General features: G+C 40.6%; 1 protein-coding gene across 7 annotated transcripts in view; it reads right to left on the reverse strand.

Annotated features, from left to right (window-relative positions):
• PCDH17 (protocadherin 17) overlaps nt 1-25,278 on the reverse strand; it is a 241,316-nt gene that overhangs the window by 105,429 nt on the left and 110,609 nt on the right. For 6 of the 7 annotated variants that reach the window (XM_077297286.1, XM_077297283.1, XM_077297281.1 and 3 more), the window contains one exon: nt 14,452-14,514. In XM_077297286.1, coding sequence (XP_077153401.1) covers nt 14,452-14,514 — 63 coding nt within the window. Of the gene's footprint in view, nt 1-1,550; nt 1,636-14,451; nt 14,515-25,278 lie in introns of those variants that run through there. The other variant, XM_077297284.1, reaches the window with a different exon arrangement.

Below are 25,278 nucleotides of genomic sequence, written 5' to 3' on the forward strand. Positions count from 1 at the left end.
ACACATGCGTTTAAAATGCAACCAAACGCATCTGCTTAAAAACGCATGCGTTTACATAGACAGCAATACTTTTTTGCGGCAAAAAAATGCCTCTAGAAATTACTACATGTTGCATTTCTGCAACAAAACGCAAGCATAGAAATGATGCATGCGTCGTCAAACGCGGCAAAACGCATACAAAAAAAACGCATGCGTTTTTAATGTTAAATATAGGAAAAAAATGCATGCGGTTTTTTGCGCTAAAACGCAGCGGCAAAAAACGCAAATGTGAAACCAGCCTTACCTAGTTTTCCGTGGCAAAATTAGGTGCCTCGGTTTATACTCGGGACGGCTCATACTCGAGTAAATATGTTAAGCAAAATAATACTCTAAAAGAGGAATTGATGTTTATCTTTTGTATTCAAATTCAATACGGGAAAGCTTGTAATTGTTTGTAAAATATGTATGAAAGACTAGGAAGGGGACCCCTTTGATCTTTCCCTCAACAGCATTTATAAAAAAATATTTTAAGTGGCCAATTATCCCCTTTCTGTATGAAATGATATACAAATACAAATTCACACCCAATGCGTCACTAAAAAATGTAATATTCAGTAGAGATTCAATTGAATTGTATTTGAGTAAAATTATTTGCAGTTTGCTGAACCCAAGATTGCATCAGCTAGAGAAAAATCTCCCAACATCAGGAAAGTTTCCTTGTGATGCCTCCCAGTTGTCACATTATAAGGTAGTGGACGTCAATCAGGAGGGATTATCAAAGCTTTTTAAGAAGCAGAAACAGAAAATGCAGCAGCCATTTTGTGGTAAGTCTGGAAAATGTGAGGACATTGCAGCTCACAACTTTAGCATAGAAATAGGAAATAAAGCTGTAAAAAAACTGAGCAAACTGTACAGTTAGTGTGTGACAGCAGAACAGCGAAGATGATTGGTGTATGAGGAAAAGAGAACAGCGTTATACACATTTGTCTCTGTAATTATGGCCATTGGAACTCCTTTGATCAATAGCGAATTTATTAGCTATTGATACAATTTCTTTGAAAGAAAGCTGGCTAGTTTGGATTTCAAAAGATTATCTCATCTTTATTATTTAACGTTATTTTCCAGATTCTTGTTTTTTCCATTTCAAAAGTCTTTTTAAGTGAAAAAAATATAGCTTTCCTAGAAATAGAGAATATTAAAAGCATAATAGACATTACAGCTGACTTCACTGTGACATGTATTCATCCCCAGTCCTTCAACAAATAATGAACTGCGAAAGCAGTGACTACATGGAATACAATCAATATTCCACAGCCACTCAGCAGAGCATAAGTGCACATCTCATTATGGAGGGCAACAACAAGGTTTCCAACGAGGACAGACAAAACAATGAGATTTGTTTATAGGCAGCAGATTTCTTTCTTAGAACATATATTTATGCTACATACACACGTAAATTGATTCACTAATGCTATAATAATAATACATTTCACCTCTGTAGGAAAGTTCATTGACTGGCACTTCATGTAAAACTAACTAAATGTTAATTTTTCTTCAGGCATACTTACTTCCAATGTTATGTGATAATTATTATTCTCTCTCCTTTAATCTTTTCAGAAGTATTATGTGGCAATCATTAGTCAGATACTACAGTAGCTACAAGCAAGAAGAACAGGCCACTTAGTTCTTATTATGATTATTAAATAAGAACAAAACTAAGAACTAAGTTTGTTTCAGAGACATCGGCAAGTACAGTACATGAGTAGGATGCACGGTGTGAACTCTGACTGTTCTGCAGAGTTACAGAAAACTTTTATATATAAATACATAAGTATATAGAATCTTATAATTATATATATATATATATATATATATATATATATATATATACACACACACACACATCTCTCTCTCTCTCTCACTCTCTCTATATATATATATATAATCCACATACAGCTCTAGCAAAAATTAAGAGACCACCACATCAAAACCCTGTCATGGGCAGCCCAATCTCCAGACCTGAACCCCATTGAAAACCTCTGGAGTGTAATCAAGAGGATGATGGATAGTAACAACCCATCAAACAAAGATGACCTGCTTAAATTTTTGCGCCAGATGCAGTGTGAAGGACTGGTGGAAAGCATGCCAACTGTGAATAAAAATCAGGATTATTCCACAAAATATTGATTTCTGAACTCTTCCTGAGTTAAACCATTAGTATTGTTGTTTCTAAATGATTACGAACTTGTTTTCTTTGCATTATTTGAGGTCTGAAAGCACTGTTGCTGTTTTTTTTTATTTTGACTATTTCTCCTGTTCAGAAAAAAAAAACAAAATGTATTCCTTGGAAATTCGGAGACATGTTGTCAGAAGTTTATAGACTAAAAGAACAATTTACATTTTACTCAAAGATATACCTATAAAGAGAAAAATCAGACAAACTGAAAGTTTTGCAGTGGTCTCTTTATTTTTGCCAGAGCTGTATACATACATATGCACACTCATACGTACCTTGTTTCCCCAAAAATAAGAACTACCCGGAAAATAATCCCTAGTATGATTTTTCAGGACTTTTGGAGTATGCTTAAAATACACTGTGTTCCAAATTACTATGCAAATTGGATTTAAGTGTCATAAAGATTTAATTGTTTTGTTTTTCAAATAAACTCGTGGATGGTATTGTGTCTCAGGGCTCAATGGATCACTGAAATCCATCTTAAACACATGTCATAATTAGTTTTCCAGGTGATTCTAATTAAAGGAAAACTACTTAAAAATGATGCTCCATATTATTAACCCTGCTGTTCTGTTCGGGTCATAGTGACCCGAAGAGAATTTGTGAGGCCCTGTAGATATTTTTCTATAAGTTTCTAAAACTTGAGGTTACTTGACTTTTCCTCATTTGGCGGGACCTATCTATGAGTATTTTTTTTTTATGTTTACTTTTTGCCACACACCGATTTGTACACTAGTCGTGTTCGGGTCATAGTGACCCGGACACATTTTTACAGCTGTGAGGCCATATTTTCAGTGAAATAAAGGAGTTATAACCTCAGTTGGGTCTATTTATTGCATCTGCTATTGTATATCAATTTATTTATTTCCTAAATTATTTCAATGGGGTCGTACACGCGCTCTGCCGGGTGAATGCATTGAGATCTGCGCACCATAAAAATGGCTTTATATTGATTATTTTTGGTGCACAGTCTATACTAAAATGTAGAGCGCATCCAGAGAGATCACTAGGTGTGCACTACACATGTATATTCTGCGCAGAACGGGCTGCGCAAAACGCGCTGTGTAAGGCTGTGTGCATATGTTGCAGATTTTTCGTGTTTTTTTCGCGTTTTTCCCAATAAAAACACTATAAAACCACAAAAAATCTGCATACATTATGCATCCCATCATTTTTAATGAATTCCGCAATTTTTGTACACATGATGCATTTTTTTCCGCAAAAAAAACGCATTGCGATAAAAAAACGCAGCATGTTCATTAATTTTGCGGATTTTTCGCAGATTTCCCACTATATAATGCATTGGGAAATGTCCAGAAAAATCCGCAAAAAAACCAACCAAAAACGCAGTAAAAACGCGGTAAAAACACGCAAAAAACGCATGCAGATTTCTTGCGGATTTCTTGCAGAAAATCTCAGGATTTTCTCAGGAATTTTCTGCAAGAAATCCTGAACGTGTGCACATAGCCTTAGAGGGCCTTATTTTGTAAAGCTGAGCTCTAAAGGCCTGCAAATGATTTTTTTTGGCTAAGTAAGTCTATCTTCCTGGCTTATCTCCTTGTTTTCAGAACGGAAGGAGCAGCAGGCCTTGTACAGAGCATCCAGCAACATGCTCAGGAAAGTGAAACCATGGCCTCCACAAGCACTTCTACCCCCATGGCCTCTACCAGCGGTGCCTCCAGAATAAAAAGAAAAAGGTGCAGCTATTGCCCTTATTCTTGTGATAATAAAACAAGTATTACATGTTCTGGATGCAAACAATTCTTATGCAAAGCCCATGTTTATTGTCCTTCATGCAAGAATACATAAATTTATATTGCCATGTAAATATGTTCAAATTGAAGTGTTTATTATCTTTAATTTTTTTCACAAAATGTTTGATTTGCTTGTCTTGGTTTGGCTTTTTTACCACATATATGTAGTTTTCTATTTTTCGTTTTGCTTATTACTAAGTTTTTTTTAATAAAAAAAAAATTCAATTTCATTTTTCCTTTTTTTATTTCTAAACATGTTCCCATACAGTCTAGTAAGCAAAAGGTATAAAAATAATTGAGTTAGAGTATCTAAAATCAAGATTTAATAAACCGGGTCATAGTGACCCAGGAGCAGTACAAGCGTATAGTACATGTGAAAAGAAAAGCAGGGTTAAGCAGGCCACAGGTTTCAAGCAATATGGGAAATAAAAAGGATTTCTCTGCTGCTGAAAAATGTTAAATAGTGCAATGCCTTGGACAAGGTAAGAGTGATCATCATACTGTGAAGAGATTTGTGACTGAAACAGAGCACAGACAGAGTTCATGCAGATAAAGGCATAATCAGGAAGGTTTCTGCCAGACAAATTCATTGGATTAAGAGAGCAGCTGCCAAAATACCATTACAAAGCAGCAAACAGTTATTTGAAGCTGCTGGTGCCTCTGGAGTCCCTCGAACCTCAAGGTGTAGGATTCTTCAAAGGCTTGCTGTGGTGTATAAACCTACTATTTGGCCACACCTAAACAGTGTTCACAAGCAGAAATGGTTGCAGTGGGCCCAGACATGCATGAAGACTAATTTTCAAACAGTCTTGTTTACTGATGAGTGTCGAGCAACCCTGGATGGTCCAGATGGATGGAGTAGTGGCTGGTTGGTGGATGGCCACCATGTCCCAACAAGACTGTGATGTCAGCAAAGAGGTGGAGGAGTCTTGTTTTGGGCCAGAATCATGGGGAAACAGCTGGTAGGGCCCTTTAAGGTTCCTGAGAGTGTGAAAATGACCTCTGCAAAGTATATAGAGTTTCTGACTGACAACTTTCTTCCATGGAATAAAAAGTAGAAACGTGCCTTCAGGAGCAAAATCATCTTCATGTAGGACAATGCACCATCTCATGCTGCAAAGAATACCTCTGAGTCATTGGCTGCTATAGGCATAGAAGGAGATAAACTCATGGTGTTGCCACCATCATCCCCTCAATCCTATAGAGAACCTTTGAAGTATCATTAAGCAAAAGATCTATGAGGGTGGGAGGCAGTTCACATCAAAACAGCAGCTCTGGGAAGCTATTCTGACTTCATGCAAAGAAATACAAGCAGAAACTCTCCAAAAACTCACAAGTTCAATGGATGCAAGAATTGTGAAGGTGGTATCAAAGAACGGTTCCTAAGTTAACATGTAGCTTGGCCTGTTAGGATGTTTTGGAGTTAAATAGCTTTTTGTTCAGTGAATGTGACCTCCTAATTGTTAGGGTTGGCAGAATGCACCGAATATATATATGAGACAGTTGGTGCGTTCGCAACCCGGGGTCCACCATGCAGGAGAAACCTGCTGCTAGTAACAGGCGGTACTATATGGCAGTATAAGCAAACTATGTTACTTCACAGATTCACTACGAAAAGAGAACGCCGTGCCCTGTTAACCTCACAGGAGATCACAGCTACCTAATAGAGCCAACAGTGGTCATGAAGTCAGAATAGCACACAAGGAACTCTTCTCTGGTGGAGCCAGAATTCTAATGGCTATACGCCAGCACTGAATCAAAATACACAATACTCCTCACCGGAGGTGTCGGTATTCTAGGGGCTTATTTTAGCCAAACCCTGACCACATACAACCATGACCACACTGGCGCTGAGCCATAACATAGGTTTGATACTAGCGCATGGCCGTTCGGTCATGCAAACCTTTTATAGTTTTAGCACTCAAGGACCTTCCTAATGGTCCAACAGGAACCGCTTCAGGGCCTGCGCATGTGACCCCCGACCTCCAATGGGAGGTCATCCCGTGGGCATGCCCAGTATGGGAAAAGCAGGACCTTGTCCCAGAAAGATCTGCTCACTGCTGGTCAGCGCTGGCTACAAAGGCAGAGCCTGGAAGAACAGTAGTAACCAGTCGCCCAGTATGAGCCTGAGTCAGATGCTGGGACCAACGTCTCTGCTGAGCAGGCTCCACTGCGGCTGGAGAAGAATGGGAGACCGCAGCGGAGATGGCTCGAGATTCCCCATGTGCAGAGGCGGGAACTCGACACCTAACACTAATTCTGCAAGTTCCACAAATGAGCATTTTCAGTTCTTTAAAACATATCAAATGTTTAGAAATTCTATTGTGCCTAATAATTTGTAACAGTGCATTTTAAGTTTTTATTAATTTTAGAGATTATACTGTTATCATTGGGAGGTTTCTTCAATAAAATTTGATGTATACTCTAACGGGTGATGAGTTTTATTAGATTAGGAAAATCCGAGAAAAATGTCATTTGCATAATAATTTGGAACATGGTGTAGAAGCTCTAATCCAAAAATAAGCCTTAGTTACAGTTCAATTAAAAAAAAGTGTCCAGGCAGCAAAAAAAGTTAAAGAACACAGTAGGACTTTTATCGAGGAAAGCACACATCCCCAAAATCACACTCACCACATCCCAAACAATTAGTTGGCAAGTGTCAATGGTAGATGGGCTCACACATATAACTGCGTCACTGTCAGGTCCCTTGCACTGCAGCTCTCATATACAGAACGGGTACCAGTTCCACTCCGCTCCCGAGCCCGAGAGTTGTTGCTTTCAGTTACTGGGGGAGCCAAACACTATGGAACATAGGGGGACCTGACAGTGATGCAGATTTGTGTGTGTGAGAGCCCATCCACTTTCAGTACTTCCCAACTCTAACTGTTTGGGATCTGGTGAGTGTGATTCTTTTGGGGGTGCCTACTTTCTTAACTGACGGAGGAAGATCTGCTGTATTCTACTGTATTTACGTTTTTACATTGACTATAACAAAAATTCATCCAACAGAGGTGCTTTATGGGGAAAAGAAGTCTTTTTATCCAGAGTTTAAAAGTATCATGTAATTACATTATAGGTAGTGTGTACTGTAGTATCAATAATGGTACAACGGAATCGTTTTTTTTTTTACCATAAATGTGGCTATGAAAAAGACCTAATCACAAATGATGCATAGTCATAAATAAATTATAAAAGAATATCTTTAATACTTGTATCAAATATCACAAAAAGGTTAAAAACAAGGAGTACATAATAATTTATTCATGGCTACACTTCATTTGTGAATACTGTAGAGATGTTTAACCTTTTTACATGTGTACCGGTACAGTAACTGCCTGGACACTTTTACTGATTCTGCTTTTCTTGGTGAATAGATATCCACCATCTACTGCAGTAAATTATATACCGGTAAGCAGAGGAACAAGAAATAATATATTGTACTGGTATTGGTACATTTTGACCCACAGACAGCACAAGTTAAAAAAGAAAGAGCTATTTTGTCGAGTACAAGAAAGGAATCGTGGGGGATTCTCTGGGCAAAAATCTTACTGCTTTCTGCAAAGAGAAGATATTAGAAGTCAACAAATGTGTAAGGGATGTGCTAAGCAGCACAAGTGTGGATCAGGTCAGCATCCATTATTTCCTGAGCTAGAAGACATAATCTGTAAAAGGGTTGCTGTCAGGAGAGCAAAGGTTTTGGTTGTCCACAAAGTTGATATTCAAGAATTAGACCTTAGAATGGCACCACAATTTGAAGTATCCCCAGAAGACTTCAAAGCATCCCAACACTGGTTGGACAGCATCCTTCTGTGATGTGAACGGTCTTCAAGAAGATGCAATTCACAGCAATGCTTAGGCTGGAAGATATTGAAATTATTAAATGTGCACTTGCATTCAAGTCCTTTGTTGATGGCTTCAACTTTTCTCAATGCCAACTTTCAAAACATGATTGCAATGGATGAAACTACAGTGTTTTGGGGCTAAGGACCACAAACAACAGTTTATCTGTGAGGTGCCTCCTCTGCAGTAGCATAGCTACCGGGGGGCAGAGGGTGCGGGTGCCCCGGGCCAGGTGCTCAGAGGGGGCCCACCCGGAACTACAGTACTGCAACTTTATCAGTGCGTGCAGCGCGCCGATACAGTTACCTTCTGTGGCAGAGCAGGGAGAATCGATCTCCCTGCTCTGCCGCCGGCCGCTATGGGGCCCCTGAGCAGGCGGGGGCCCCGGTGCCAGCAGTGGGCCTCCCGCCTGTCATCAAAAGGTCAGCTGCACCAGCATTTAGCCGATACAGCTGACCACAATGATGAGGGAAGGAGCACTGCACTGTGCTCCTTCCCCCATCATCCCCCTGTCAGCGTCTGACGTCAGCGACGCTGACTGCGGGTGTGATGACATCACTGCCCAGCGCCCACTGTCAGGAGATGAGCGGGCGCTCAGAGCAGCGCAGGAACCAGGAAGAAGAGAGGTGAGTATTTATTTTTATGGGGTGATGCCTAATACTACAGGGTCTGCCCATGGGGGTCTGCCTTATACTACAGGGTCTGCCTATGGGGGGTCTGCCTAATACTACAGGGTCTGCCTATGGGTTGTCAATCTTATACTACAGGGTCTGCCAATGGCAGTCTGCTTTATACTACAGTCTGCCTATGGGGGTGCTGTCTTATACTACAGGATCTGCCTATGGGGGTACTGTCTTATACTACAGGGTCTGTCTATGGGGGGTCTGCCTTATACTACAGGGTCTGCCTATGGGGGGTCTGCCTTATACTACAGGGTCTGCCTATGCGGGTCTGCCTAATACTACAGGGTCTGCCTATGGGGGGTCTGCCTAATACTACTAGGTCTGCCTATGGGTTGTCTGTCTTATACTACAGGGTCTGCCTATGGGGGGTGCTGTCTTATACTATAGGATCTGCCTATAGGGGGTACTGTCATATACTACAGGGTCTGCCTATAGGGGTGTTGCTTTATACTACAGAGTCTGCCTACGGGGTGCTACCTTATACCACAGGGTGTGCCTGCGGGGTGCTACCTTATACTACAGGGTCTGCCTATGGGGGTGCTGTCTTATACTACAGGGTCTGCCTATGGGGTGCTGTCTTATACTACAGAGTCTGCCTAAGGGTGCTTCCTTGTGCTATAGAGTCTGCCTATGGGGGGTGCATTATACAATATAGAGTAGGCCTACGGGGAGTGCATTATACTAAATTGAGGACTATCTGGAGCATTATACTATATTGAGGACTATCTGGTGCATTATACTATATTGAGGACTAGCTGGTGCATATTATATGGAGGCTATCTAGAGGGGCATCATACAGTGGGCGATTACAGTGAAAGGGCCATTATACAGTGTTGGAGCCATCAGTTTGGAAGCTACTAAGGGGTCAGTATACTGGGTATAAGAGAGCATCATGCTGTGTATAAGGGAGCTGTACAGGGGGGAGACTCGGGACACTATTAAATGTAAAGCGGGCACTTATTGTTATAGGGGAACTCAGGTTACTGTGACTATCAAAGGGTCAAAGGGGCACACATGGCAATATTACTTTCTAGGGGGCAAAATATGGGCACTGTTTTCTAGGGCACTTGGCATTACTATATTATAGAGAGTTGCTTTAGAATTTAGAGGGCACAGTGAACCACACAGTAGGTGCAGTAATAGGAACACATACGGCAGCAGCGACTCAGTATTGGGGTACCAGGTGCAGTAATAGGGACACATACGGCAGCATCGGCTCAGTATTGGGGTATCAGGTGCAGTAATAGGGACACATACGACAGCAGCGGCTCAGTATTGGGGTATCAGGTGTAGTAATAGGGACACATACAGCAGAAGTGGTACAGTATTGGGGTATTAGGTGCCGTAATAGGGACACATATGGCAGCAGAGGCTCAGTATTGGGGTATTAGGTGCCGTAATAGGGACACATACGGCAGCAGTGGCTCAGTATTGGGGTATCAGGTGCAGTAATAGGGACACATACGACAGAGCAGCGGCTCAGTATTGGGGTATCAGGTGCAGCAATAGGGACACATACAGCAGAAGTGGCTCAGTATTGGGGTATCAGGTGCAGTAATAGGGACACATACGGCAGCAGCGGCTCAGTATTGGGGTATCAGATGCAGTAATAGGGACATATACGGCAGCAGAGGCTCAGTATTGGGGTATTAGGTGCCGTAATAGGGACACATACGGCAGCAGCGGCTCAGTATTGGGGTATCAGGTGCAGTAATAGGGACACATATGGCAGCAGTGGCTCAGTATTTGGGGTATCAGCAGGATGATGAGTTTGTGCAGGTTGGGAACAGATGGTGATGGGGCTGGAATATGAGAAGTGAAATGTGTCTTTATTATAGTCTCTGCAGCCGAGTCGTGGCTGGAAGAAGTTGTCATGTCAGTCTGGGCCAGATGGAAAAGACGGGAAAAATGAACAATTCCATCAGAAAGGACGTCAGCTGTAAGTCACCATCTGGGACTGTACTTTGATCTGTTATATGTTCTGCAGGACTGGTATTTACCACTGACCATATGGCGGTAATATTCATGTTGGTCTTTATATAGAGATAATTTTCAGTAACATCTGTCATCTGCTGAGGTCCTCCTCCACTATTAGGGTGCGTCATTGAGTTGTAAGCAAGGTTACCTGGTTAAGGGCCCACTCAGAAGCTTCGCCCCCCCTGAACCAAAACCCTAAATACGCCTCTGCTCCTCTGTCTATGTTCTCTCCACTGGTTTTAAAAGTGAAGGTGTTACCTGTGTTTTGGCAATTTGTCTAGAAGAAACTAATTCTTCACCTCTAATCATTACTAAGGGTAAGAAGGAGAAGACTGAATGTGTTTCAAGAATTTAAAATTCTTAAAACCAAAAAAGTCTGGTGCACACAAGCAGTTATAAGGAAATGGGTTGAGTTAATGCTGCCGTTTGTTTTGTGAGGTAGACAAAGAGGCCTGCTAGTCTGGGATTCAGCCAGTGCACACCATGCTAAATACATGAAGAACTTCCTTTATGAGTAAAAAAAAAAGATTAAATAATGATTCCCGCAGGAATGGCTGCCGATCTCCGGACTCTTGATATTTCAATAAACAAGTCATTCAAGGACCATTTACGCATGAAAATTAATAACTACGTAGAAAATAGATTGGAGAGAAGTCAGTGTGGTAACTTCCTGAAAGCTAGACTGCAAGAAGTTGTGACTTGGGTGAAGAATTTAAGGAAGAAAATCACTGACGGTTGTGTTGCCAATCCGCTACAAGGACAAGAGATGCTCATTTAAGAAAAGTACTATTGCTAGACATGAGAAATTAGGGCCAATGATTCTAAAAACAACAAAGTCAGAAGAAATTCATGATGGAATTCAAGGTTTGGAAAGTTATGATGAGGTTCCAGAAAATGATGACGTGATCATATTTGAATAAATGTTGATTTTTGTCCATGAATACCAGTTAATGTAGATTGTTGCGCATGGAAAAAGGAAATACCCGAGGATCTCAAGAAATGTATGATGCACTTCATGGTTTGTAGAGTGACTATTCTCTAGAATGTGATGACATGATTATATTTGAATAAATATTGATGTTTTGTTCAAGAATAAAGGTGAATTGTTGTTCATGGAAAAAAAAAAATAAGACATCCCCGGAAAATATGCCGCAACTCATCTTTTGGAGCAAAGACCCTGCCTTATTTTCGGAGAAACACATAAAGATACACACAAGTATGTATGCATTTATATAGCCCCTGGTTTGTCAGAAGAAACCAATTGAAGGCATTGTGGGAAACCATGATCATACAGTTTGGTCGGAATTGTGTCATAAATGGTTGTAAGGGAAGGAGTGCCAGGTTTTCTTGGTATTTATTTTCATTCAATTGTCGTGTAATTGATTTCTGTCCATGCTCTGCATTAATCCCTTGGTACATCTACATTAGCATTTAAAAACACGCTTGGTTAAAATGAAGGGACAGTCCACAGGCTAGACAGGAGAAACAGCTACATTTTAGGCTAATCAACAGAGAAAGGGAAACCTTGCACAGACATTGGGGGTTCCTTAAAATGGATAAAGATTCAATATTGCAAAATTACATAAACCTAAGCAAAAAGTATATGTACTGGAGCAAAAAATAAAGAAAACCAGTTGTGTCATATACCATTAAATACTGTATTAGGCCCCAATCAGACATCTTTGGATTTTCACATATACAAAAACTTGGTAACTTTTGCTCCTGGGATTTGAAGGTGCCCCAGTAGCTAGACCCCCACCTATCTGGAAAAACTTTTAAAACAATTGGTAAAAATAAAAAAAAAAATCAGAATGAATGAAAGGTTTTCACCCATCTGGCATACTTGTTATGTTATTGAAGACTCAGACATGACCTGTATGTTCATGCCATAAAGAAGAAATCTATCTCAATTTTATGGCAGGAATGATTGTCATTTCCACTAAATGCATTTGCCATTCTGATAAAGTTAGAGTGCAGATATTATGGGAGATTAGAAATGCATTCTAATTTTGTGAACAGCCCTGCCAAAGCTGATTTGCAACATTGTATTACAGATAGATGAAATCAGGCTGAGCGTATTCATTTAAAGTAGTTGAATTATTTTCATGTAAAAAGGAAAGTTGTTTTTTCTTAACCTAGTTGAAGTGAATGGATAGAAACAGGCTTTTTACCATTTACCCTGAAGAGCTAGTTTGGATCCTCACATTGCCTGAAACATAGTGATCAGACCATGGGACTACGGACTGGTGCCTGCGCTGTCCAGGACAAGAACTGATGCTCCAGGCAGGTGGGAATGATTCCAATGCAAAAAAATGGGATCAGTTCATTTATGAATTTCTGTGATTACACAGAACTCCCTACATGTGGACCCGGCCTCAGAGAGAATCTATCAGCAGCTTTACGCTATGTAAGCTTAGGACAAGCAGAAAGTAGGGCCTGACACAAATTTCAAGGATGTGTCACTTATTAGGCTGTGTGCTGTTTCCATACAATGAAGGTTATATCACTAGGAGATTATCACTGCCCTGACTACAGCTCACGTTAGCGCTGGTCTGACTCTGCCCCCTCCTATGAGAAGCAGCACACTCTCAATCGACCTGCGTCAGCTTCTACTTAGTGCTGTCCTTAGATTACGTAGCAAAACCCCGCTGACAGATTCCCTGTGAGGCCAGGTCCATAAGTGGCCAGTTCTGTGTTGTCACAGAAATCCTTGAATGAACTGGACCCATTGGACCCATTTTTTGCAATGGAATCATTCACCCCTATCTGGAGCATCAGTTCTTGTGCTGAACACCTGCAGTCCGGAGTCACATCACCTGATCACTATGTTTCAAGCAATGTGAGGATCCAAACTAGTTCTTTGGGGTAAATGGCCAAAAAACCTGGTTTCAACACATGTATTACTGCATTAGTTTTACTATCAGCTTTTAATCATTGAGTTGCATTAGGTAAAACAAAACTAAGCCTAATGCAAGATATATATGTAAAATCAGCCATACTCCCTTGTGCCTCCAGCTCTGCATCCTCGTCGCTGTCATTCAGTTTCTCTTGACAAACTGCAGCGGTGACTTGACGACAGCACATGTAACCTCTGCAACTAGTCACTGAGCTTAGCGAGAATGTCTAGGTACATTGATCAACACAAAACCCTTGAGCTCAGTGATTAGCTGCAGAGGTCATGTGATTTATAGTCACAATGTCACCGCTGCAGCCTGTCGATAAAGATTGACAGCAGTAAAGAGGCAGAAGTGAAGAGACAGGGGGTATATGACTCAGTTTGATAATCTTAACCTCAGAAAGAATATTCAGGAAATAGAAAAATTCTTGAAAAACCTCTTCAAAATAGGACTGGCCAGTGGCCACCAAAAAAGTCCCTAAGGTGATATAAATAAGTGTAGACTAATTGGAGCCTAATTTCATTTTTGACTGAAGACATTTTTCGTCATTGCTTCAAGTACATTTATTATAACAAATCAAGCTTTATTCAATCAGCTGAAACACATATAGAACATATGATATACAGGAAATAATAGGACATTGTAGAGTTAACTTAGGCCTCATTCAGACAGCCATTTTCCACGTGTTCTCCTTTTTCCCCTTCTAGAACACGTACACATTATATTCTATGGTTCTGTACACGTCTGTTGTTTTTCTATGTCCGCAAAAAAAGTCAACAAGACATGTCTGTTTTGGATCTAAATTCACTCACACAAGTCTCGGGGTCAATAACAATCACATGCGCAATTTGTGTGGTGGCCATTTTTTAACACTACAATGGGTAGGAGACGTTTTGATTTTTTTTCTTTTTATTGCATAAGAAATGTAAAAAATATCAACCTAAACCAAACACTGCTGAAAATCTGAGCCAAAACACTGACAAAAATTGTTTTCTTTTTTCATGTCCGTGATAATCCGGACATCTGAATGAGGCCTAAGACAGAGGCGTTTATACACATACAGGAATAAAGACGCTGGTCCTTACCTGTACAGACTGTCTTACACACCGACTTGGCATTACATCGCTCCAGAGTTTTACAACAGGGATCTGAAAGGGCAAGAATAGAGTAGACATCTATGAGCCAACACTAATTCACAACCACTGTCAGGAATACAGGCCTGATGGAAAAATAAATATTAGTTTTAATTGAAATAATGAAAATGCGTTAATACTTTGACTCGGAAAATTCCTTTGATCTGACATCAATGATTTATTGCATAAAAAGTGCTGATGAAGTCATATTCTTGATGGTTGAATTGAGTTGATAGTTAAAAAAAAACAAAGATTTTTTTTGTGAGTATAGATCATTCAGTAGTTCTGTGGGGAAAACGTGCAATGAATTATCAGAATTTTTTTTAACAATCAGATACTGGAGCGTTATTCCCATTTCTACCATAGATGGCTGAAATGGCAGTAACCCGCTCTAGGTCGCGGCCCCCAGAGCAGAGGTCATGAAAACAACCCGGGGCAACGTCTCTACGCTGCTTGTATAGGAATGAATGGGAATCACATCTTGGGAATAGCTTGCCTTACTATACGGTTTCCGACACTTCCTTTCTTTTATACGGGAGTTACACAAACAATGTAGGGCACCTGTGATTTTCTATTTTCAGGGCCCCGTCTCTGGAAACCTGGGACCTCTACTCTAGTTACTCCCATATCGGCCATGACAGGTAAAGATGGGAAAAATCCGGTAATGTAATTTCATAGAACAAATTTCTACACGTGTTTGAGTTGCGGTGCGAGTCATGGCAAGCTTTCAATAACACCATAACTCGTGTGCACAGTATCGATGTGTTACCCTTACTTCAAAAACAAAGCATTTTGTGTTAGAATTCACACAAACATCTTACCAAGGAAACAAAATGTGACACTATATCAAAATGGAAGAAAGAATATAAGACTCAGTCATATGGTACAATTATAACTTTTTTTTTCTTTAAGTGTACAACATATTTAAAGTGGTTGTCCGAGACATAACACATCGTTAGGATAGGTCATCACTGCCAGATTGGTAGGTGTCGGAAACTCAACACCCCTCTGATAAACTGTTACCTGGAGCCATTAGAAGTTCACAGTGGATGGCGGCAAAACACCACAGCTCAATACACTGTGTAGTGGCCACTTTTAGGTACTGCAGTTCAGATTATATTCCTCTTAAGAACTAAGAACCGCAACGACATTAGGGTTGCCAACTTAACTTGACATTTTTTCTGGACAGCTGATTAAAAAACCATAGACAAGACAATATTTTTTTACAGACACACTGGAAAACAATAATAAATCATTATGATTATAAGTGATCCAGGTCTACAGCCCAAAATTCTGTTATGAAGACATGAGCTGCCTTCACTGTTTACTGTAAACTGATGATAGTTACAATCAAAATAATCAGTATAAGTTTCTTCAGCTTCAAAAAATTCAAGGACGCCTCAATTTTTTTTATGCACAGTGCAAAAAACGTGCTTACTTTTACATACTGTCTAAGAATTTCTGGATGATTGGCAATCCTGCAAGACATACTGTATTGCACAGATGTGCGGTGCTCTAGTTCAGTACTTTGGAAAGGCTGAACCTGATGGATTTATGTATTTCTTCAACCTATATAAATATTGTAGCTTAACTATGTACCTATGTAACAGTGTGTTCTTCTAGCGACCAAACTCCAGGTACCAGCTGATTAGGCTGGGTTCACATTACGTTATAGGCAGTCCGTTAGACGGACGTTACAACGCGGCATAACGCGGTCTAACGCAGTCCGTTAATGCCGCCATTAAGCCCTATGTCGGACGCATCGCTAGCACATGCCCACAATGGGCGTGCGCTAGCGATGTGCCGTCATTGAGTGACGGACCCTGGAATGCGGGCTGCAGCCTTTCCGGGTCCGTCACCGCTAGCGCAGATAGAGCATCTGCTAGCTCTATCTGCGCTAGCGCAATCATATTTTGGCACTTGCGTTAACGCAGCCCGTTTAACGCATGTGTTGAATGGGCTGCTTTAACGCAATTAACCTAGCCTTACGGTGGGTGCCAATTAGGATATAGTGTCTCACCAAAAAAACTAATACCACAAAAATAATTTTTATTAATCTGCTTTTTTAAAAAATATAACCAATGACCTAAAAACAAACCACACCAAGCAATAATTAATCAACTATACTAGACAACACTCGCAGGTGGGCATGGGGGATGGGTATCCCTGATACACCCTAATAATCCCTATCTGTACCCTACCTGTCTGCGGAGATTGGCACCCTCTTGGACGCAATGTGGCGCCCCCGCTCCTCGGCGGCTTGCCCTTATCTCCCTAGCAAATCCCTTGTATATACACCAATAGGGGATTCACGGAAAATGCCACTACACAGGGATACAGCACACAATGACTTTTCTTGATTATAACCAAAAAAAAGGGGAGTAGGACAGCAATATACAAAACCAACCAAAAAAAGTGCAGTGAATAAAACCAATCTGATATTCTAGGAGCATAAATATAGATATAAGGATATCTTGCCTAACAGGTCCCTAGAGTAATCCCTGCCTGTCAGCGGAGGTTGGCACCCTCTTGGACGCAAAATGGCGCCCCCGCTCCTCGGCGGCTCTCCCTCGTGTCCCTAAAAGTCTCCTGGGTTATAGATACTAAGACATATACACCAGAAACTGGGCACTCATTAAGCCATCAATCTTCTGCATTCAAAGTTAGAGACAACTCTCAGGGATCTCCAGCTCAAAAGTATGGAAACACAGAAGGAATATAGAGGATAAATGGTATTATTACTGAATATATTAAAGTACCCCATACTTATTATACTGAAATGGAATACAAAAAGCATGCTTAGATAACACTGGAAATAAGCATGCTATTTTCAATTGATTTATTTCAGGGTAGGGCTGCAAATGGTTTAAACTCAGTGTTAAAGTCACAGGGGATACTATATAATTGGGACTTCAGTGACGTATTGATGAGTGTGGTTTTTTTATGCAGCCTTAAATATCCTTTTTCACTGTGTTTTCATACTTTTGAGCTGGAGATCCCTGAGAGTTGTCTCTAACTTTGAATGCAGAAGATTGATGGCTTAATGAGTGCCCAGTTTCTGGTGTATATTTTTTATTATCTATAACCCAGGAGACTTTTAGGGACATGAGGGAGAGCCGCCGAGGAGCGGGGGCGCCATTTTGTGTCCAAGAGGGTGCCAACCTCCGCAGACAGGTAGGGTACAGATAGGGATTATTAGGGTGTATCAGGGATACCCATCCCCCATGCCCACCTGCGAGTGTTGTCTAGTATAGATGATTAATTATTGCTTGGTGTGGTTTGTTTTTAGGTCATTGGTTATATTTTTTTAAAAAGCAGTTTAATAAAAATTATTTTTATGGTATTAGTTTTTTTGGTGAGACGTTGTTTACAATAATCCAGCAATATAGGCAATTAGGATATAGGTCATCAATAACTTAGTCCAGAACAACCTGTCTAAGGCTTCCCCTGATTTCCAAAGAATCTCAAACAGTAACTAATATTATTCTGTATTGCATGCATACAGACAGAAGAAATACAAACATTCAATGGTTGGAACAAAATTTAAGTTTAAAGTTAATGATAACCTTTCAACAAAATTTTCTGAACACACAAAATTGTGGCTGCAGAGTGGAATAAAAAGGCAGTGTGGGGGACAGCAGAGGTGGCAGTGCTATGAGTGCTGATAAAAGGCTTTATAATGTGAAACAGCTAAACTCAGCCGTGCTGCCCCCCAGCCACACTTACTCATACACAAATTTAAACCATATGATCAGGGTTGCCTGACATTATACATCACACACTGACAAACATGATCCATGATATTGTGGAGGAAGGGTTCTTCTTTCATTCTGTGTCCAGTTCAACATGAAAAAGGAGAACTGCTTCAGACTAGTCATCCAAGACACATAGTGCCAGGCTGGCTTTCAAAGCATACTTTCTCTGAAATGCTGCAGCATTTCCCAGTAAAGCATGCACGGCTGAAATAAAGAAGCCACTGCTTCATTGTAGCAGCCTTTGGTCTGGGCAGCATAAATCAACTGTCTGGCTCACTATAATGCAAAAAATGAACAAACAACTACAGGCAGTGCAGAGATAAATGCATTCTTATAAATGTGATAAACTGTAAATAACCAATGAAAATTAAAGGATTAAAATGGTGAGCTGCTAATATACGCACAACGTTAACACAGAGTTCAACAAAATACACAGTCAAAATGAGATTAATTCTTACAGTGACAAATACATTAATGAATAACCGTGAAAAAGATGGGGAGGTGACACAATTTAGTCATCATTTTATTTCAGGAAAAAGCTCCAAGGACCTTAATGTTTGTAATGAACAATAGGTTGGCATGGAGACTTGAGACGCTGTAGGGAAGATAGGGTGGGGACGTAGAGACATATCTTACTGGAGACTTCAATATTGCTAATATGGATAAATTGATGGTGATATGATTGTGTATTGTAATGGGAGTGAAACTAGGACATAAATGAAAGAAACAGAATTCAGTTAATAATGTTACTAACCTGCCTGACCCCTACACTTAGTTGAACGTGGCGAGGAGAAAACAAACTTTATTCCCCTGCAAGAGTTCAGGTTTCAATCACTGGGGTGGCACCAGAACGACTTCAGTCACCGCTCTGTGTATACAGAGTGGCGGCTCTAACCGTACCACCGGCCCTGACTGACATTGGCTCTGCACTGGGGGTACAGTTACACCTGACGTTCTGTATTCTCAGAGCTTTTACTGAACCCGCTTCGGCGACGCCTTAGTTACCAAAACCCGTACGCTGATGGGGGAATAAAGTTAATTTTGTCCCTGAAGCTTTTGAATAAGAGCAGGTGACGGGCAGGTTAGTAATGCTATTAACCCCAAAACTGCAGGATAATAGTGTTTTTCTGGTGACAGGTTCCCTTTAAAACACTTGTCACCATAGTCAACAGAAAAGGGTTCTTCAAAGCAGAAGCTGGCCAAGAATATTTACTTCTAAATTTATATAATTAAAGTAAAATTGCCATTTCATAAAATGCCTGACATATGCAGTAACATTCTAGATGTTTTGTGGGTCAAGGCACAGAGACCTCCACCAGTTGCTTGAAACAAAACGATGATCAGCTTAACACGGTGACCCATTGCCAGAGTATAGCACTGCTCAGCTTTCCTCAGTGGCTGAGAATAGTCCTGCTAGACTCTCCTTGGTGACTGAGATCAATCTTGTTTTTTCCCCCTGGTGGCTCACATAGGCTACGTTTGGCTCCCTTTGTTGGCAGAGAACAGTCATTTTTGGCTGTAATTGGTGGCTGATATCAATCCTGCTTGGATTTCCTTGGTAGTTGAAATAGGCCATGATTGGCTCTATTTGGTAGCGGAGATCAATCCTGTTTGACTCTCCTAGATGGCTGAGACAGGCTATATTTTACTCTCCTTGGGTGAAAGAAATGCATGTGTATGAACTCACAGTTGCAGGGACAAAGAACTCATGTTTCTGATTTTAAAAAAACATAATAGTGGGCCCCACTGCCTGAAAAATTGATCACAACATGTCACTATTATATTTTAAAATGTTAAATGGAACCTGTCACCCCCAAAATCAAAGGTGAGCTAAGCCCACCGGCATCAGGGGCTTATCTACAGCATTCTGTAATGCTGTAGATAAGCCCCCGATGCATCCTGAAATATGAGAAAAAGAGGGTAGATTATACTCACCCAGGGGCGGTCCTGCTGCGGTCCTGTCCGATGGGCGTCACGGTCCAGGCCGGGGGTTCCCATCTTCTTACGATGATGTCCTCTCTTGTCTTCACGCTGCGGCTCCGGCGCCGGCGTACTTTGTTTGCCCTGTTGAGTGTAGTGTAGTGTGCAGTGTGCAGGCGCCGGGAAAGGTCAGAGAGGCCCGGCGCCTGCACACTGCAGTACTTTGCTCTGCCCTCAACAGGGCAAATCAGTACGCATGCGCCGGAGCCACAGCGTGAAGACAAGAAGAGGCCATCATCGTAAGAAGATGGGAGGCACCAGACCGAACCACGACGCCCATCGTACCGGGACTGCCCCTGGGTGAGTATAATCTAACCTCTTTTTCTCATCTTTCAGGATACATCGGGGCTTATCTACAGCATTACAGAAAGCTCACCTTCGATTTTGGGGGTGACAGGTTCCCTTTATGTATGCTATATATTTAAGAATAAATTTGATGTAATATAAAATTATAACTTAGAACTTTGTCATTCAAGACTAGCAGTGTAGAATTGATTAATTAATTTCAACTTTCTTATAACAGTTACACATCAGTCCATACGACTGTAAGTTGCATTCCTTTTATATTCTCTGCTTCCCATCTACAATATGGAGGAAATGAACACTTCATGCTACTGAGTGGGCAGAGAGGATGTTTCACAATTTATTTTCCTTATATTTAATCATTCAAGCATAGTTCTTCAGTTTAATGAACTCATACATACACAGCTTGAAATGTATTTTATCTAGTCTAGACTAATCCTAAAAGCCCAAAACTTTGATGGAAGTTAGCCAATCAGAAATAGCAATCAAATGAAGTATGTACTGATTAAATAGAAACGATGATTATTTCACTTGTTTCAGCTTCATGCAAAACTAATAATGTTTCTGTAAAATGATAAAAGGAACACTCTCCTACATTCCCATTACCCCTGCCAGCTTTCTCCAAAATGCAAAAATAAAGCTTTTAAAAATTGTTTTCCTTCTTTATGTTCATAGACCTGTTTCTGGGCTAAATTGAGTGACCATTTCCAATATGACTACTATTACAGATGAAAGGTTTGTTAGATTACTATATAGATGGACCTATGTGGTAAAGCATGTATCACTTACATATTGATGCCCAACTATAATTGTTTCAGGAGTCTTGGAGAAGTGAGTGACAACTTTATTAGGAGCCTTAATGGTGCTGTCCTGTCTGTATACTCTCTTTTGCCTTCTCCCGTGACCAGGAGATGTGGTATGATCAGACCATGTCCCTGTACGGTCAGAAACAGACATTACACAGTACACAACAGGGGCACATTTATAAGATTATCTCAGCACAGGGACATTTTTTAACACATCCAATTGTGGAATTTTAATGTATTCCAAGATCTATTAATAAAAACTTACTTTGTGTGAAAACCCCTTTAATTTTCATTTTCAATATTACTGTAGCTACTGTAACTGAAACACACTTGTATTGTCACAGTAGATTAACAAATAAAACATATTAGTGATTTCTCAGTGCAGGTTATGTAATAGGTAAGTACGGTGCCACGTTGTAAAATAGTAAAAACCCACCAATAACACTGCAGCAGCTTACTGGACAGAAAGAGTAGTTACATTACAGCTAGCTTCTAACTGAAATATGCATATCACAGATGCATACCTGATGAAAACTAATTGTAAATTCACAGCATGGTACCTGTTAGGGTATGTGTCCATGGTCCGGAATCCCAGCACTTTGGATGCAGGGGATACCCCGCTCCGTCCAAAGTGCTGCCCCCTCTTGTACGTGTGGTGATTCAGCCTGTTTTCATTGAACACAGGCGGAATCACCGCATCCTATACATAGACTGTGTTATTCATCTTGCGGAGACTGAGCGTCTCCACCAGATAAATAGACATGCTGCGGTCTAGAAAGACGAGCCGCATGTCCGGTTATGCAGGTCTGCCACCTGCGTGTTTGTACGCATAGTGGAGATGGGATTTCATAAAATCCCCTCCAATATGCTGTAACATCTGGACTCTGCGGCTGTACACAGCATCCAATCTGCAGCAATTACTGAAGGAATATGGGAACATACCCTTAAAAACCCACTTGAGAAGTCAGTGGTTTCCCGTACTTTAGCTCACCTGTGATGTTACAGATGCTGACAGAAGTTCAATGACTGTAACCAACATGTGTTGTTACAACAATTTACCTGATGAAAACCCCTAATTCTGTCATCAAAGTCCACTTTCGAGAAAGCCACTGGTGTTATCAGAATAGCTAAGCACACAGGAATCCTCGTGTGCGAGCGAAAGGCCACCTCATCTATGGTTGTCTAGAAAATCTATCACGGCTGGAGTGTCCCACAATTCATTGTGAGAATTTGGTAGGAAGAAACCCCGGCCCCAATTCATCCAGATTGAGTTTTGAATGCCAGTCTTGAATGTGATGTGCAAAATTCATTAAAAGATGTGCCTCCTAATGACTTTGGTACATCAAACAGCTGCTGTCCTCCATTACAAGAAATTTCCTCTGTCAAAATTTACATCACTCTCAGGAGAAAATTATGATTACTTTTTTGACCATCCTAGGCCACACCCTTCCTTGCCCACTTTTCAAAAAGTGGGCAAAGGTGACCTGGACTGGTCTACATATGACAAAAAGAAAATTACAACACAACTCTGGCAAAAACTGTTTGATGAAATGGCGCCTATATATTTTAACGGAGCAGTAGGAAAACCAGCCTGTGGCAGCATATGTTGCACACAGCATGCATGCCCTAGTTCTATGATATTTAACCCCTTAAGCCCCGAGGGTGGTTTGCACGTTAATGACCGGGCCAATTTTTACAATTCTGACCACTGTCCCTTTATGAGGTTATAACTCTGGAACGCTTCAACGGATCTTGGCGATTCTGACATTGTTTTCTCGTGACATATTGTACTTCATGTTAGTGGTAAAATTTCTTCGATATAACTTGCGTTTATTTGTGAAAAAAACGAATATTTGGCGAAAATTTTGAAAATTTCGCAATTTTCCAACTTTGAATTTTTATGCCCTTAAATCACAGACATATGTCACACAAAATACTTAATAAATAACATTTCCCACATGTCTACTTTACATCAGCACAATTTTGGAACCAAAATTTTTTTTTGTGACGGAGTTATAAGGGTTAAAAGTTGACCAGCAATTTCTCATTTTTACAACACCATTTTTTTTTAGGGACCACATCTCATTTGAAGTCATTTTGACGGGCCTATATGATAGAAAATACCCAAGTGTGACACCATTCTAAAAACTGCACCCCTCAAGGTACTCAAAACCACTTTCAAGAAGTTTATTAACCCTTCAGGTGTTTCACAGGAATTTTTGGAATGTTTAAATAAAAATGAACATTTAACTTTTTTTCACACAAAATTTATTTCAGCTCCAATTTGTTTTATTTTACCAAGGGTAACAGGAGAAAATAGACCCCAAACGTTGTTGTACAATTTGTCCTGAGTACGCTGATACCCCATATGTGGGGGTAAACCACAGTTTGGGCGCATGGCAGAGCTTGGAAGCAAAGGAGCGCCATTTGACTTTTCAATGCAAAATTGACTGGAATTGAGATGGGACGCCATGTTGCATTTGGAGAGCCCCTGATGTGCCTAAACATTGAAACCCCCCACAAGTGACACCATTTTGGAAAGTAGACCCCCTAAGGAACTTATCTAGATGTGTGGTGAGCACTTTGACCCAACAAGTGCTTTACAGAAGTTTATAATGCAGAGCCGTAAAAATAAAAAATCATATTTTTTCACAAAAATTATCTTTTCACCCCCAATTTTTTATTTTCCCAAGGGTGAGAGAAGAAATTGGACCCCAAAAATTGTTGTGCAATTTGTCCTGAGTACGCTGATACCCCATATGTGGGTGTAAACCATTGTTTGGGCGCAGGGCAGAGCTCGGAAGGGAAGGAGCGCCATTTGACTTTTCAATGCAAAATTGACTGGAATTGAGATGGGACGCCATGTTGCATTTAGAGAGCCCTTGATGTGCCTAAACATTGAAACCCCTAACAAGTGACACCATTTTGGAAAGTAGACCCCCTAAGGAACTTATCTAGATGTGTGGTGAGCACTTTGACCCAACAAGTGCTTTACAGAAGTTTATAATGCAGAGCCGTAAAAATAAAAAATCATATTTTTTCACAAAAATGATTTTTTCACCCCCAATTTTTTATTTTCCCAAGGGTAAGAGAAGAAATTGGACCCCAAAAATTGTTGTGCAATTTGTCCTGAGTACACTGATACCCCATATGTGGGTGTAAACCATTGTTTGGGCGCAGGGCAGAGCTCAGAAGGGAAGGAGCGCCATTTGACTTTTCAATGCAAAATTGACTGGAATTGAGATGGGACGCCATGTTGCGTTTGGAGAGCCCCTAATGTGCCTAAACATTGAAACCCCCCACGAGTGACACCATTTTGGAAAGTAGACCCCTTAAGGAACTTATCTAGATGTGTGTTGAGCACTTTGACCCAACAAGTGCTTCACAGAAGTTTATAATGCAGAGCCGTAAAAATAAAAAATCATATTTTTTCACAAAAATGATCTTTTCACCCCCATTTTTTTATTTCCCCAAGGGTAAGAGAAGAAATTAGACCACAAAAGTTGTTGTGCAATTTGTCCTGAGTACGACGATACCCCATATGTGGGTGTAAACCATTGTTTGGGCGCATAGCAGAGCTCAGAAGGGAAGAAGCGCTATTTTACTTTTCAATGCAAAATTGACTGGAATTAAGATGGGATGCCATGTTGCGTTTGGAGAGCCCCTGATGTGCCTAAACATTAAACCCCCCCACAAGTGACACCATTTTGGAAAGTAGACCCCCTAAGGAACTTATCTAGATGTGTTTTGAGAGCTTTGAACCCCCAAGTGTTTCACTACAGTTTATAACGCAGAGCCGTGAAAATAAAAATTATTTTTTTTTTCACAAAAATTATTTTTTTAGCCCCCAGTTTTGTATTTTCACAAGGGTATCAGGATAAATTGGACCCCAAAAGTTGTTGTCCAATTTGTCTGGAGTACGCTGATACCCCATT

This window comes from Ranitomeya variabilis, chromosome 3 (genome assembly GCF_051348905.1).
Source record: "Ranitomeya variabilis isolate aRanVar5 chromosome 3, aRanVar5.hap1, whole genome shotgun sequence".
NCBI classification, from domain to species: Eukaryota; Metazoa; Chordata; class Amphibia; order Anura; family Dendrobatidae; genus Ranitomeya; species Ranitomeya variabilis.